Source organism: Balaenoptera musculus, chromosome 13 (genome assembly GCF_009873245.2).
Source record: "Balaenoptera musculus isolate JJ_BM4_2016_0621 chromosome 13, mBalMus1.pri.v3, whole genome shotgun sequence".
Classification (NCBI taxonomy): Eukaryota; Metazoa; Chordata; class Mammalia; order Artiodactyla; family Balaenopteridae; genus Balaenoptera; species Balaenoptera musculus.
The window spans coordinates 76,075,916-76,089,821 of record NC_045797.1 but is presented as its reverse complement, the minus strand read 5'-3'; the positions used below and the strand labels follow the sequence as shown (position 1 = coordinate 76,089,821).

The following is a 13,906-nucleotide window of genomic DNA, read 5'->3' as shown; positions in this document are numbered from 1 at the left end:
TGGGGTTGGAGGGGCGGGGATTCATGGTATCAGAGGAGGGTGGGCCAGAAAGGAAAACCCTCCTTGGCAAACCTCCCCATTTCACAGTCTTTACTAAGTCCTTGAGTTGGGGCAGAGGTTCTTTGTGTCCTGGGGAGGTGGGAGGTGGTGCAATGTGAGGGACGGGGCAGCAGCAGTCAATCCCTGAGAAAAATGGACTCCCAAAAAGAGTAAAGGAACCGAGTGAGGCACTCTCTCAGGTCCTCAGAGGTGATCAAAGCTCTCGGTAGTGGAGCGTGTGTGTGTGTGTACCTACGCCCTGTCCTCATCTTGGAACAATCACTTAAACGGGCGAGTAAAGGAACAGATGTGGCTTCTCCCCTGGGGCGCTAACACAAGTCGCGGCGAAGCGCGACCCATATCACAGCCTGCGCTGCCTGGGCCCAAGCCGTCGAAGCCTAAAACCCACTGACTAACCCTCCCTCCAGATGCCCAGAGGTCACAGTTCTCTGGGATACGGGCTCCGCTCTCTCCTGGGGCGAGTCCTTTTGGACCCGAGGGGTAAGAAGGCTTGGGCTCTTGCTTGACTAGCGGAGATCCCATCGGCCGGTCCAGAACCGGCAGCGCCCCGCCCCTCGTTCTCAGTGGGTCCTGGGACCAGTCAAGAAGGTTTGGAGGGCAAGACCAGATGCAGACAGGACCTGCGGCGGAAGTTACTCGGGGTTGCGGACGGGACACAGCGAGGTGCCCCGATTCCTGGGCCGCCCCTCCAGGCCTGTCCAGCAGGGGGCAGCGTGGCTCCGAATGCTGAGGGCAGGACTCGTCCACGCCGTCCCGGCCAAGGCCACAGAGATAAATTGGGTTCCCGCACCGCCGAGTTCAAGCCCGCCGAGGGCGGGGAGGCATTCCCAGAGGAGGTGAGGATGGCGCAGCGAAAGGCTAGAGCGTTTTAACTCCTGCAGCCCCGGCACACTTTTTCAGACCGAGGATTTGTGGTCCCTGTTGCAGGTAAGCTCGGCCCAGCTGTCTCCGCGGTCGCTGAGCGCCGGGCACAGAAGCCCGAGAGGCTGCGCTCGGCTCGGGAAGGGCCGCGGGCGCCACCGCCTGAGCCGCCGCGCGGTCAGGATGCTGGAGCTGGGGGAGCCCCGCCCCGCCCCAAGCTGGAGAGCCCCCTGCGGCCTGGCCTCTAATTGTGGGAACACTAGGCGCCCCAGGGAAGGTTCAACTTGTGGAGGGCGGACTCAGATTTCTCTCCGAAACTCCCCGGGCCTCCCAGGGCGCCCGCCCCCGCCATTCCTGACAAGGCTTTAAAACGGCAGGAATCTTTGCGGGCGTGGAGCCGGGATCCGGGCAGGGGACAGGCCCCAGCCAGCGAATTGTGTCAGGGGGCTCCTAACGGAGGGAGGGATGTAGTTTTGGGGCTTTGGGGAAGGCAGCGGTGATTATGTATTTGTAGCCGCGTATTGGGGCCCCGGGGACGGTACTGGTCGAGGCAGCCCGTGAGGGCGCTTCCTTCCCTCCCCAGTGCGGCAGCAAGAGACCAGGAGGGAGGCTTTTCGTTGGGGAGGTGGGTGACGTTCTCTTCCCTGGTGGACCCTAAGCGACCCCGACACCCGGAGATGTTGGATTTCTCACGGCCCATTGTATTGGCGCAGGCTCGGCTTCTTGTAAACTCGGAGCCCTTCGGAGATGAGGACTGGGGAGACTGAGACCCTAAGACCAAAGTGGAGAGAAAAGTAAGAAAATAAATCTGGGCGGGGGTCCGAGGTTGACCAACACCGGGAGAGAGGAGGGCTGCTCCCCCCATCCCAAACCGCTGACGCTAATTAGAGGAAAGTTGCTGAAGTGGGGCAGGTCGGCTCGGGCAGCGAAACCCCGCTCCTCTCAAAGAAAGGAGCCGCCCAGTTCTCTGCGTTTGGGAGGGAAATTACCCATCCTGCAATGCCTGTAAAATAACCGTTTATTTAATATTTTTAAAAACTCCAGTGATAAATGTCCGTTACCGATGGTCAGCATAAAGTGCCAATCGCAATACATCGTCCTGCTCCTGGCCTTCTCGCTCGCGGTGATGAGGCAGCGGAGCAGGGGAGCCGGAGGCCGGGTCCCCTCCAGCCCCAGGGCCCGAGGCCCTCGCCCCGCCGTCGGAGTCCGGGAGCCCACCGCCCGCTGCGCGGCAGGAGCTGGGAGGGGCGCTCCCCGGCCCCGCGATCCTGGGGCCCGGCGGCTGAAGCAGATACAGGGATTACACTTTTGCAGGCTCCCAGGGTTGGGGTTGGAGGCGGGAGGAGGGGTTGGAGGCTGCGAGAGAGCACAGAACTTCTTTTCCTCTCCCCTCTCTCTCCGCAGTCAGAGTTACAAGCTTATATGGTCAAAGAAAAAAAAAAAAAAAGAATAAAGAAAACGTATAAAATAACAATAGAAAAAGTAATACTTCTGGGAGAGGCGCCGCTGCGGCTCCGCGAAGCTTTCGTTCTTTTTTTTTAATGCAGTTTCCCTTCCGCCACGTGAGTACCTCCCTTTGGCCAAGAGTTTAGCCGCGTCCTGGGGGAGCCGCCCGGGCGGCCGGGGTCACGGCCCGGGGCGGGGCTCTGGAGTTCCGCGTGCGCCCGGGCCCCGGGGGACGCGTTTGGGATGGGGGAAGGTCCCGGGAGGCCCTCCCGCTGCCCGCCAGAGTCGCCTTCGGCTTCTGGTCCCTCTGGAGGAGGGGGCGGCGTGACCCAGGGTCCGGGTGCTCCGGAGGCTCTATTTAGCATTGATCTTGGAGGTTTTGAGCTCCTTCACCTGTGAGTGTAGCGTCTTGTGGACAGCGAGAGTCCTGGACTGGCAGAATCCTTTCCCGCACTCTTGACACTTGAAAGGCTTCTCTTTGGAGTGAATATATCTGAGGGCAAAAACAGACCGAGAATTAATCCTTGCAAAATGACGCAATGTTATAAATATTATAAAGAGTTATCCAAGGTCCCCTCCCACGGCAATGAGGAGCTTGCCCTCAGAAGAAAGGAGGTTTGGGGGTACCTAGTGTGGGGCAGGGCAGTGCCGAGTTTGGGGATGGAGTTAGGGAGGTGAAGGAGACACCTCCGTCTGAGCCGTGCACAGGCCCAGCTAGGCCGACCCCTGCCTTCCTGACCAGGGTCCGGCATGGCCTCCTTATAAGGCCTGAGTCAACACCGAAGGTGAGCGAGGGGACCTGGGTGGGACAATTTGTGGGAGCTGTGCTGTCGCAAACGGTAATCACCAGCCACATGTGGTTATTAAAATTCAAATTAGGTAAAGCTGAAAAGTTAGTTTCTCAGCTACACTAGTTGCCATTTCAAGTGCTTGATTGTCATTTGTGCCACGTATCACTTTTCATCATCGCAGGAACTTCTATTGCACAGCGCTGCAGACGGAGGAAGCTGTGCGTGCCTGTCAGGAGCTTGGGTCCTATTCCTCGCATGTTCTCTCCACGCATGCTCCAGGAACCCATCCCTGAGCTTTGTTGGTTTCCTTCCCGATTTGGGGGAATCCCAGAAACTTAGGAGGCTTGGAGTTGGTAGGGGGTGGGTCTCGTGAAACTCGGCATTAGGGAGGAGGCTGGTGAGGACAGAAGCAGACAGCCAGCTCTCTTCTGGGCCACCCGCAGTACCGCACCTGTGGTCTCGTAGGTGGTCTTGCCTCCGGAAGGCTTTGTGGCAGATGTCGCAGGTGTAGGGCCGCTCGTCCGTGTGCGTCCGCTCATGGATGAGGAGGTTGTAGGACTTAGTGAAGTGGCGGCCACAGAATTTGCAGACGAACTCCTTCTTGGTTTTGGAAGGCAGGCGTCCCCTTGTGGGCTTCTTTTCTGGGGACAGCTTGGTCACATCCAGGAGGGCGCCCAGCCCACCGGCGGGGGACCCGGGACCCTCTCCCCGGCCAAGCTTGGACGGATCTTCTTGCGTGGCCGCCAAGGCCAGGTTGGCAAAATCAAAGCGCGGCTTGGTCTTGAGCACCGCGGGGCCGCTGCCTCCAGCAGTGATCTCGGGCTTGGGCTGGATGACGTGAGGGAACCAGGGGAAGGCGGGCAGCTGGAAGCGCGCGTCCACCAGGCTGGACACGGCGCCGGGCACTTTGGAGAAAGAGGACCGCGGCAAGTGCATCGCGGGGTAGCCCAGCGTCCACTGGTGCAGGTGCACGGCATGCAGAGCACTGAAACCATACAGATTGGGCAGGTGGTCCGAGGGCACCGTGGGCAGGCCGTTCACTGCCTGAAGAAAGGAGTAGTTGGTGAGCTGCAGAGATGGGTGGATGGGCACCGGTGCTGGCAAGGTTTTGCTGCCCATGGCTGTAGTTGCAGTATGTTCTCAATCTCAATCTGCAAGGAAAAGAAGAGGGGAGGGGAGAGGAACAGACAAGTTCAGGGTAAGTGCCCTCCTTCTGAGTTCCAGCCCAGCCACACCTTCTCTGTCCCCCAGAGCCAGAGCTGGGAACCTAAAAGACCCCACCCATGGAGCTCACTGCCCTCACTGAGAAGACAGGAACCCTCAAAATTGCAGGACTCCTTCCCAATGGCCTCCAGCAGAGACACACAACTTGATACAGAAACCAAACTAAATCCTATGCAATGCGACCAACTTAAAATGAGTCTACAGTGTACATGACACTGAGAAAGGCATAAGCACAGGGAAACTGTCGTGTAAAGACTTACATCCAGGCAAGCCTGAGTCAACAGAGAATTACACTCTCCTGTAAAGATAACAGAAACTTGGAAGCACACTTACACATTCATGTGCAGATAAACAAATACAGAAATGCACACTGACAGATAAACACAGACTCACACATTCTGAAGCAGAGTTGACAACAAGGTGCAAAGATAAACTGCGACAAGCGATATTGTGCTACTAAACAAAATGCAGGGAGGAGCGCTCGAGCGCACACACACGGGATCACACCGCACCTACAGAGCTCCACAGACAGAGAGCACACATACAAACGCCCACAAATGTGCACATCTCCCAGCTCCTGTGCATTAACTAGCTGATCGTCAATTTGGCTTCTAGAAGCCATGTCATCTTTCTCCTTACAACTCTCAACATTGACCTCAAATTTGCTTTTCTGTATCACTATTAACGAGCCCTTTTGACACCACCCTCTCTGCAGCTCCTTGCGGACTGACTCCCTTCCATAGCCCTTGGGGATCACCTTTGTTTCAGCAAGGACGCTAACAGCCACATTTATTTACTCACTCAAACATCTGCGGTCATGTACAAGGGGGCTTCAGTGCCCTCCCTACCCCATAGGAAAGGGGGGCAGGGTCTTGGGGCTCTCAGGATGTTTGTGCGTGTGGTGAACACCCCCTCCCCGGCAGGTGGGTTTGCCTATGAGCAAGAGCATTGAGGCTGGGCCTCAGCTGCTGTGGGCTACGCACCCTCCAAATGCAAGGCCAGGGAGCTTGAGCAAAGCCAGAGCGGAGTCATGCTGATGTGACAAGCAGTCTCCTGGCCTTCTTGACTCTTGGTCAGGGTCCCTAGCCTCCGTGGACAGGTCTAGACTCGGCAGACAGACCTTTTATGTCTGTGCCTCCCAGACACTCCTAACTCGGGTCTGTCCAGTGGAAGCAAAAACAGGGGGAAAGAAAGGTGAAATTACACAGAAGACCCTGGGAGGCTCAAGTGCCGAACTCCATCTCAAGAAGTCACTGGGGAGCAAGGTGCTTGGGACTCACTTCTCCTTGCCTGTCTCAATCCCCTGCCTCCCACTTCTCCCTTTACTCCTTATTTCCCCTCTCCTCTTCCTCAGATCTTTCTTCCAACCTGCAGCAGGTTCCCATCCCTGCGCTTCCCAGGCCCCTGCTCTGTTCCCTCCTTCACAGCACACAGACACCACCCAGACAGCTTCTGAAGCCTAGCTTACCCTCAGCCCAGGCCCCTCGGGCTCAGGCTGCCTTTCACTACAGGGAAGCTTTTAATGTGAGGGCAGTGCCATGCTGTTCCCGGGAGGACTGAGGACAATATTGACCTAGAAGCCCTTCCCCCTGGAAGCTGTTGGGAAGGTCACTCTCGGTGTGGTGGGCCCTAAGGAAAGAGGCTCTGCTGGGGGTGGAGGGAGCAAAACACCGAGAGCCGGCAGAGATGTCCTCTCGCGCAGGTTAAATCGAATGAAAACCAAACCGGACCGCAGCAATTAATTCGGCCTGGGGCTCAGGGAGGCACAAATCTGGGTGGGAGCGCGGAGCGAGGACCCCGGCGGCGGAGCCGTGGCCTCCGCAGCAGTGTTCTCCGTTGCGTCGATCACGGGTCGCGCCAGGGACAACCCGAGACCCTCCTACACCGTTGAGACACGGCGAAGCAAAATACGAATTGGGCCAGAGAGAAAGCTGGAGCCTGTTTGGGTTGGGAAGGGGGAGGGGGGAGAAAGAGGAGACGACTCGCCGACTTCAAAGGTCTGCCCAGAGTTAGGCGAGGTGAGCGCTCTTTGATTTGCTGTCACCTCTCCTTCCCCTCCATGCGCTGGAAATCAGATCCTTATCTCTGGCTCCCCGGGGCCCGCAGGGCGCCGCCGGGGCCTCCGCTTGCTCCCCTAGTGCTCGGCCTATCCCCGGCGATGGCGACAGAGCGCTGGGCTGCACGCGAGCCCGGACCGGCTCCGTGCAGGGTCGGGGATCCCACCAATCCCTCGTGTACCAACCTGGCCTTTCCTCGCCCACCCCCAGAAGCAGAGACCTTGGGCTCGGTAAGGGGAGCGGGCGCCTGCAGCCGACACTGCTCTTGGGAGCCAGCCTTAACGGGCTATCTGCCCAATCTTGTTTCCCCCAACACTCAATTTCTTTTCCTCAGTGGCGCAGCCAGTTTATTTTCTGCCACATTCCGAGGACAGGGCTCCCCAGGCCCTCGTCAACGATTTTCCCGGGGACGAAATTCGTTCGAAACGTGGCTCTCCACACTAGTAGTCCCAAGAATGGGCCGAATTCACTATCCGGTTTCAGGCAGTCAGCTAAGAGAAAAACACAGTCTCACACTCGCCCGTCCCGCCAGAGAGGATGAGCAAACGCCCGACCCCGCTGGCTCCCGTTGCCCTGACACCGGAACCCCAGCGTGAACGCTTTAGATCTTTAAAAGCGAGAGGAAACACCTCTCCCCAGGCCCCAGGCCAGGCATCCACTCGGCGAGGAGCCAGGACCTCGGGACCTGGGAGGTGCGGGTAAGGGTGCTGACCACGCGCATCAAACGCCTTTCGCGCTTCCCAGCCCGGATCCCCGCACTGTGCAGACACTGTTTCCCTCGTGCGGTAGAGCGCCAGTGCCGGGTCTGCAGCCAACCCTATGCTGGGCATTAATGAAGTGTGCAGAGTCTATTAAAGTAGTTTATTCGGGGCTAATTGAGCGTGAGCGAGTTAACTGCTTGCATTAATGAGGACAGAGCGAGCTCCATGAGCCTGCGCCTGGAGGAGTCTAGCATCAGCCCCAGAAAATCATCCTTGACACAGAATCCCCATCACGTGTGGTGACCGGCGTCCGGACCCCTGGCGAAAGGACTGACCAGCACGGGACACTTCTGTTTAATTCTCCCAACGAACGAGATCTAACGAACCCTTCGGCTACGCGGCCCTCACCCCTGCATTTAAACGCCTGCTGCGTCCTCAGCGATCTGCTCCCCAGTCTTATTGAAATCGTAGTTACTTCTTGGAGCCTCGGATAGAACATCTACCCACTGGTCGCCCTCCATCCGTTCCCCCCGCCCCCAGCGTCCTTGCCAGCCCCTCTCTTCTCTAGGAGGCCATGAACCTGAGAGATTAACTAGCCTTGCACGTGGTTTCTGTTCCCAAGAGCCAGCGCGCAGCTCTTAACCCCGGTGAAATTTACCAAATTGTGGCAACAAAGAAACCCTCGCAGCTACACTATACTCCAAGAGCCTACCCCGCTACTGGCCGAGCTGCTGAAAGACGACTGGATGTGGGTTTTCATTCCTCTTATCAGAGAAATTTTCGGGGAGAAATTAGTTCAGCAGGCAGTCCGTCACATCTTTCCCTCTCTCCTCCGGCTCCCACCTTCTCTCCTGAAGGGAGACAGGCACGGGAGCAAACGAATCCTTCCCTTGCAAGCCCGAAACTGAGGACACCCGCGGCTCCACAGTGTTTCCGCTACTGCGGCGTGCGGGTCTCTGATTGGGAAGTAGTGTTCGCGCCCCCTGCGTGCTCCCCTGCACCGGGACAGTCGCGGGTTACGCTCCAGGCCTTGACCACACAGAGCAACCATCGGATAGAGAACACCCCGAAGGCAGAGCTCAAGTGCGAGGCGGCGTCAGGCACGCGGCCCTGCGCTCTCGGGTCGGGCCGGCCTCGTACCTGAGAGCAACTCGGCAAAAAACAAACGCTCACGAAAGCGCGACCCGGCGGGGGCATGCACCTGTCCCTGGCGCGGGCGGCTGCGCCTGTTGCCATCCATCCACTCCCTCTTCCTTCTTCGTCATTTAAGGCAGGTCAGGTTGGGCTAGGCGCGCGTCTCGGGAAAGTCTGTGCCCGCTGAAGTTGCTTCGGTTTCTTAGAGGGGGGGGGGCACAGGCTGACTTCCGAAGTCCGCGGGCACCTCGCCTGGGATTCCGCGAAGCCCGGCCGCGCTGGGGGCAGTAGTGGGGACCCGCCCCCTCATTCCCCCGGGGTCAGAGGCCGAGGACCCCTCACGCGAAGCCCCTGAGCCAGCACCCACAACCGCCCAGGGCTGCAGCTGCTCTCGCTTTCACAATGGTCCTGTAGCCTTCTTTGGCGAGAGGAGCTTCTTTCTGGGACATAGAGAGAGAGGAGACACCCGCCGATCGGTGACAGGGGACCCGGGAGTCCTGCCCGCATTCCCCTCGCCGAGCCCGGGCGCCCGGGGTTGCAGTTACCTTATTCTTCGGCGGTCCCGGCGCTGCGCGCGTCTCTGGGGCTCCCGCTGCGGGGGACCCGGGAAGCCAGAGGCGCTAGATTCCACAGCGTCCTGGCCCCTCTCCGGCTGCCGGGACTCCGAGCGCCCGACACGCGGGAGCGCTCAGCGGCCCCGGACTCCTGTCCGCCCAGGGATGGTGAACTTCTCGCGGGGCTCCTACGTTGGGTCTGAACCCGGTGCGGCTGAGAACGTACTGGGGAGAGACCGAGCTCCGACTCACTCACCCCTTAGCACCGAGCCGCCTACTTATTTTAATCCACCACCCTCCCTCCTCCCTCCCTCCCCCCTCCTCCTCCCCCTCTCCCCCTCCCCCCTCCCCTTGCCTCAGGATTCCTCCCCTCCCTCCCCTGCCCCCCAACCATCCTGCCCTGCGCATGCGCCCTGAGAGAGAAAGTTTTGCTGACCCGGGCAGCCGACTGTGGCAGCGGCGCTCGCTTGGCCCCGGCCTCCCGGGAGCTGCGTCCCCTGTTCTTCAGTCCTGTGCGACCCTTTCTGCGTTGTTAGGCCCACGAGGGCCCCCCAGGCGCGCTAGAGGAAAAACAACCTCTAGCAGATGAAACCGGGCTGAAACCGCGCATTTCGCAGTCCCCTGCCTTGGAGCCTAGGACACAGCCTGTGCAAGGTCGGGGTAGGCGGGGGCGGCGCGTCGGGATCCTGACGCCTTAGTTTGGGCTCCAGCGCACCTTGGCCCCTGCTGACTAGCCTCTTCTCCCAGAATCCCTTCTGGCTTGGAGCATCTCCTGGACATCCGAGAGTGCTCAGCGCCAGGGCGGTAACCCAGACCCCAATGCCTATGGGTGACCCCGAACCCTGTGTTACGGAGTTCGCTAGAAAGATTAGAGGCGGAGGATGGGGCAAGAAGTCAAGAAAGTTATTTCCCTAGGACCCGAAACCTTCTGGGCTTCACACCCTCTAATCACGTATTCATTTATTTTAGGAGGATGGATGAGAGTTCGGAGGATAAGCTGCACAGGCACGCGATTCAAGCTGAAAAGTTCTTCAGCTCCGGGACCTTTGAGTCCAAGGGATTGGTTCAGGTGGAGTTTGTGATCTCAGTGAGGGTCAGGGTTCTGGCTGCAAGAAATTCTGTCTTCACTGCTTATGCTTTAAAAAGGAGAGTACTTGTACCTTCTTCACTGCCTGGCTCTAAGAGCTGACCTCCAGCTGACCCCAGCCCAGATCCCTCCCCGCCATCTCTCTGGAACAGCCAGCCCTGGGTCCGGAGGAGGGGCTGGTTTCTGGGGCTTGGGTGAGTTCAGATTCACACCACTGCACTCCTGGGGTTTGCCCCAAGACTGCTGCTGAATGACCCCTCTGAGGTCTGGAGACTGGATCCTGGCCTCACAGTGGGTCTCTGGTATATTGGTATTGTGTCTCTGGAAGAAGCTGCCACTTTGTCCAGATTCAGTCTGCAAGTCTGAGCTGACTTTTTTTTTTTTTTTAAAAAAAGGCTCTTGGTTCCCTGACCTAGGAAAACGGTAGTGGAAATGCCCCCCAAAAAGGAATAATTGGAGGACACCCTGGTCTTACCCCCAGGCCTTTAGAACAGAACCTGGCCTCCAGCCCCTAGGTAACTTTGTCTTGGGCAGGGAGGAGGAAAAAGCGGTGCAGTCTTTGCCCCAGGGGACTGCATTCACCCCCTGCAGGTTAGTGCTAGAGTAAGGGATCCATGGAAGTTTGTCTGTGCAGCTGGAATCCTAGCAACTTCCAGCATGGAGCGACATTCTGGCCCTTGGGGGGCCCCCTGGGAGGCCCCTTGGGAACAGAAGGAGCTGAGATCACTCCCTCCCCTGAGATTCCAAGGCAGCAAGTGCCAAGAGCAAGGAAGGCTGGGAGGGCAAGTCCAGCAGGGCATTCCTGGACTGTACCGGCTTCCACCTTGGGCCAGGGAATCTGTGTGCACAAGGCTCAGGCTCTCCTAGGAGACCAAGCTTGGCACCTTTTATCACCAGCAGTGAAAGAAACCACAGAGGCCTCCACAGTGGGCCATCTGGCTGTCCAGACCACCTAGGAAATGTCCCCTGGGAAGAGGACATTCAGGTAGGATGGAGCCCCCGGGGGTGTACCTCTCTTGCTCAGAACGCCACCCGGTGTAACGGTGCTGCCTCCATCTTTCACTTGCCTTTTTCTCCTGAATCAGGGCCCCTGGCCAACCTGCCTCAAAGACTTCTAGAAAACCTCCAGGTAGTAGGCTCCCTAGAGAGCTCTTGAAGAAAGGTTTTAGGGATCCTAAAGAAAGGGCCATGCAACCCGGTTGTTTAATGCTGCTTTTGCCAGGTTATCTGGAAAATTGACCCCCACTCAGGTCAAATCCTGTAACTTAGCTGGTGTGGGGCAAGGTGGGGCTGCAAGGCCGGAGCTGGTCCCTCCTGGCCCAGCATCTCAGGCTTTGCCTCTCCAGCTGCCTCCTCTGGAGCTGGTCTGCAAGGTAGGACAGGACAAGGCAAGAGAGATGTGCAGGACACTGGCATTGCCCAGCCTCGGACCTGTTTCAGACACCTGGCTTCAATGCCATTCTTTCTAGGTCTTGGACAAGGAACACCCCCAGAAAGCTGGAATAATGAAATTCAAGATTGGCTAGCTGCCATAGAGTCCTCCATCTCAATCCGAGCACCCAAGGGCATGACCCCCAAACCCTGGCCTCAGTCTCCAGTGGAGACCAACCAGATCCTAGTTCCCTCTGGACCCACCGCAGGAAGAAATCCTGGAAGCTAAGAACCCCTCGGCTTCTCTGTGCAACGGGAACAAAGGGGGGCTCCCCCCCCAATTTAAGAGAAATTGATCGGACTAAACTAGGTCTAGGTCGCCACGCTGTGCCTGGACTGCAGCTTGGATAGATTGAGCAGAGCAGGACTCAGGACACGTAAGGGCTACCAAGTTACTTTACAGCGAAGGCAAATTCGTTTAAACCTTGCAAGGACATCATGGTTCAAATATGGTCAACGGCCTCGCTATAGGGGACCCAACCACCCTATGGCCCCAGAGCTCAGTGAAGGTGGAGAAACTCCTGTCTGGACGCCCATGCCATTCCTGGACGTCCCGCACACTCCGCCCCCGTGGATGCAGCGTCTGCTCGCTTAGAGCCCGCAGGCACCAGCCAGGGACCAGACCCCGCGCAAACTCCACCGCTGCTCCTCTGCTTCGCCCACCCACCGCCCGCCCGGCGCAACCGCGGGCGCCCGAGTCTGGGACGGAGCAGTCTCTGGGGAAATGGTCCCACAGTAGCGACCAGGCCTCCAGGTCCGGGTTACTCCCCGCCAGTGCCGGTGAGGTCCAGCAGGAAGCGATACCCAAGCCAGCCCGTGGCGCCGGGTCGTGGACCGCCCTGAGCTCAGTCCCGCAGAGAGCCCCCGCCCGCCGCCGCCTTTCCTGGGCACGATGGGGTGGTGACAGCCTCTGCTGGTCTCCCCACCCCATCCCCAGACCCTCTCCGGACCCCTGCTCACTCGGAAGGAATAGTGCCCCAGCCTGCCTTCGGAGTGAAAATTGAGCAGCTTCCAGAAAATTAACTAGAACGTGGCTTACTTTGCTTTGGGGGGTTTGGGATAAAAAATGAACCCCACCTCTCCTCACTTCCCAACCACACAAAAGTGACCTCATTTTTTTAGAAAATGAAATTTACTTAGTACTAGGTGAGCTTTTTCTTCCAACGTAAGCTTTCCTGTAACTACTTTGTGGACAATTGGGGGTCTGCTCATTTGACCCCCCTTTAAGCATGTACAGAGCTTTCAAATAACCGGGAGATTTAGGTATCCCTCTGTAATCATTTAGATGATGGATTGTAATGGCTCAATAGTTCCTCTGGAACCATTACGATCAATCAGGTCAAAATCCAGCTTTGGGGAAAAGTTTTTAAGCACGGGAGGTAGGCAACACGACATCCACACACACTTGCGCAGATAACAGGCTCTGATAAGGTACAAGCAACGCCAGGGTCTTAGGAGAATAGATCACAGGTGAACCCAAGAGCCGGTGTTTATTGTGACAGCGACAGGCAAGTTACAGTAGCAAAACTGAAAGGGAAACTGAACTGTTTTTCCAGGCAGTTCCCGTTTCCTAAGTGCTTTACGAGCACATAAGTATCTTGTAACTATTTGTCACCTTAATAAATAAAACAATTCATGCATGCATATATCTATCCTTGGTTTATGAGATGTATGAAGCACAAATATCATGTGGAATTGCATGAACTCTGGGCATACTAGCACCGGTAAAACGGAACGAAAATCGCGCCTTAAATTGTGAAGATAAAATGTAAAATGTGCGCAGAAATTGTGGGGAGTTTTTACTTTTTGTACAACTATGAGTTGTCAAAATTATTTTCGACGGATCTACGTTCTAAGATTACTGAATTTTCCTTTTATTCAAAGGTGGAAATAAATGTATTAGAAACGACGCAGTGTCTAATCAAACTGTGGATGATGAAAAAAAAAAGTTATTTTAACTGAATCGCGTATAGTCAGGGGGAAGCCCTGCGGACAGAATTACCTTACTACACCCGCGGCGCTACGTCGTTGACGGGCTACACAGGCGGCGGTCGGCGCTGGAGGAATGAGCGTTGGCGGTAATTAACTTCCAGACACTGGAGGGTTATTATCTGCATAGCGATTTCCGGCGAGGGAACTCGGAGCAAGTCTGGCTGCGATGTTTTATCGACGTACTTGGGGACGCAATCCTAAAGAAAACGCGCCACCTGCTGGTGAGCAAGTGACATCTCCCGGTGCCCCTTCCTCGAAAAGTCTCACATGCAGTTGTCTCCGGGGAGGGTTGTTTTTTTTTTTTTTCCTTTAAATGTTCTTTTCTGAGTCACGAAATTCGCCTTTACTCATGTAAAACTACACACTGCCCTTCCAAAGAACAAACACGGATTCTGTTTTCCCTGCTCCAGATTTGTGAGGGTAGTTTTGGTTTTGTTTTGTTTTTAAGAATCCGAAATCCTTGGCAACTTTCTACCACCATTAGTTTCTGGTCCTGGGAAAAACGATGAACCAGGATCTACTGTGAAAGTTTTCTGCACTCTCCGAGCTGGGTTAGTGCTACCTCCTA

At 56.8% G+C, this 13,906-nt stretch overlaps 1 protein-coding gene and 1 long non-coding RNA gene across 2 annotated transcripts; one reads left to right on the top strand and one right to left on the bottom strand.

Moving 5' to 3' along the window:
* Positions 1-791: 791 nt before the first annotated feature.
* LOC118905653 lies at positions 792-2,375 on the top strand. Its single transcript, XR_005022304.1, has 3 exons — positions 792-987; positions 1,635-1,715; positions 1,966-2,375. It is a non-coding gene; the product is annotated as an uncharacterized LOC118905653 (long non-coding RNA).
* On the bottom strand, positions 1,922-13,524 carry OSR1 (odd-skipped related transcription factor 1). Its single transcript, XM_036872353.1, has 5 exons — positions 13,349-13,524; positions 9,265-9,388; positions 8,820-9,053; positions 3,610-4,309; positions 1,922-2,860 (listed from the first exon to the last, which is right to left on the bottom strand). The coding sequence occupies exons 4-5, from the start codon at positions 4,275-4,277 to the stop codon at positions 2,722-2,724; spliced, it is 807 nt and encodes a 268-aa protein (XP_036728248.1). The 5' UTR covers positions 4,278-4,309; positions 8,820-9,053; positions 9,265-9,388; positions 13,349-13,524; the 3' UTR covers positions 1,922-2,721.
* Positions 13,525-13,906: the final 382 nt, after the last annotated feature.

What these genes read in the sequence shown, in the direction of transcription:
- OSR1 (XM_036872353.1), bottom strand. Translation starts at nt 4,277, where the DNA reads ATGGGCAGCAAAACCTTGCCAGCACCGGTGCCCATCCACCCATCTCTG. An exon ending in GACCACCTACGAGACCACAG is followed by an intron (nt 2,861 to 3,609) that starts GTGCGGTACTGC and finishes TTTTGCCCTCAG; the next exon opens with ATATATTCACTCCAAAGAGA.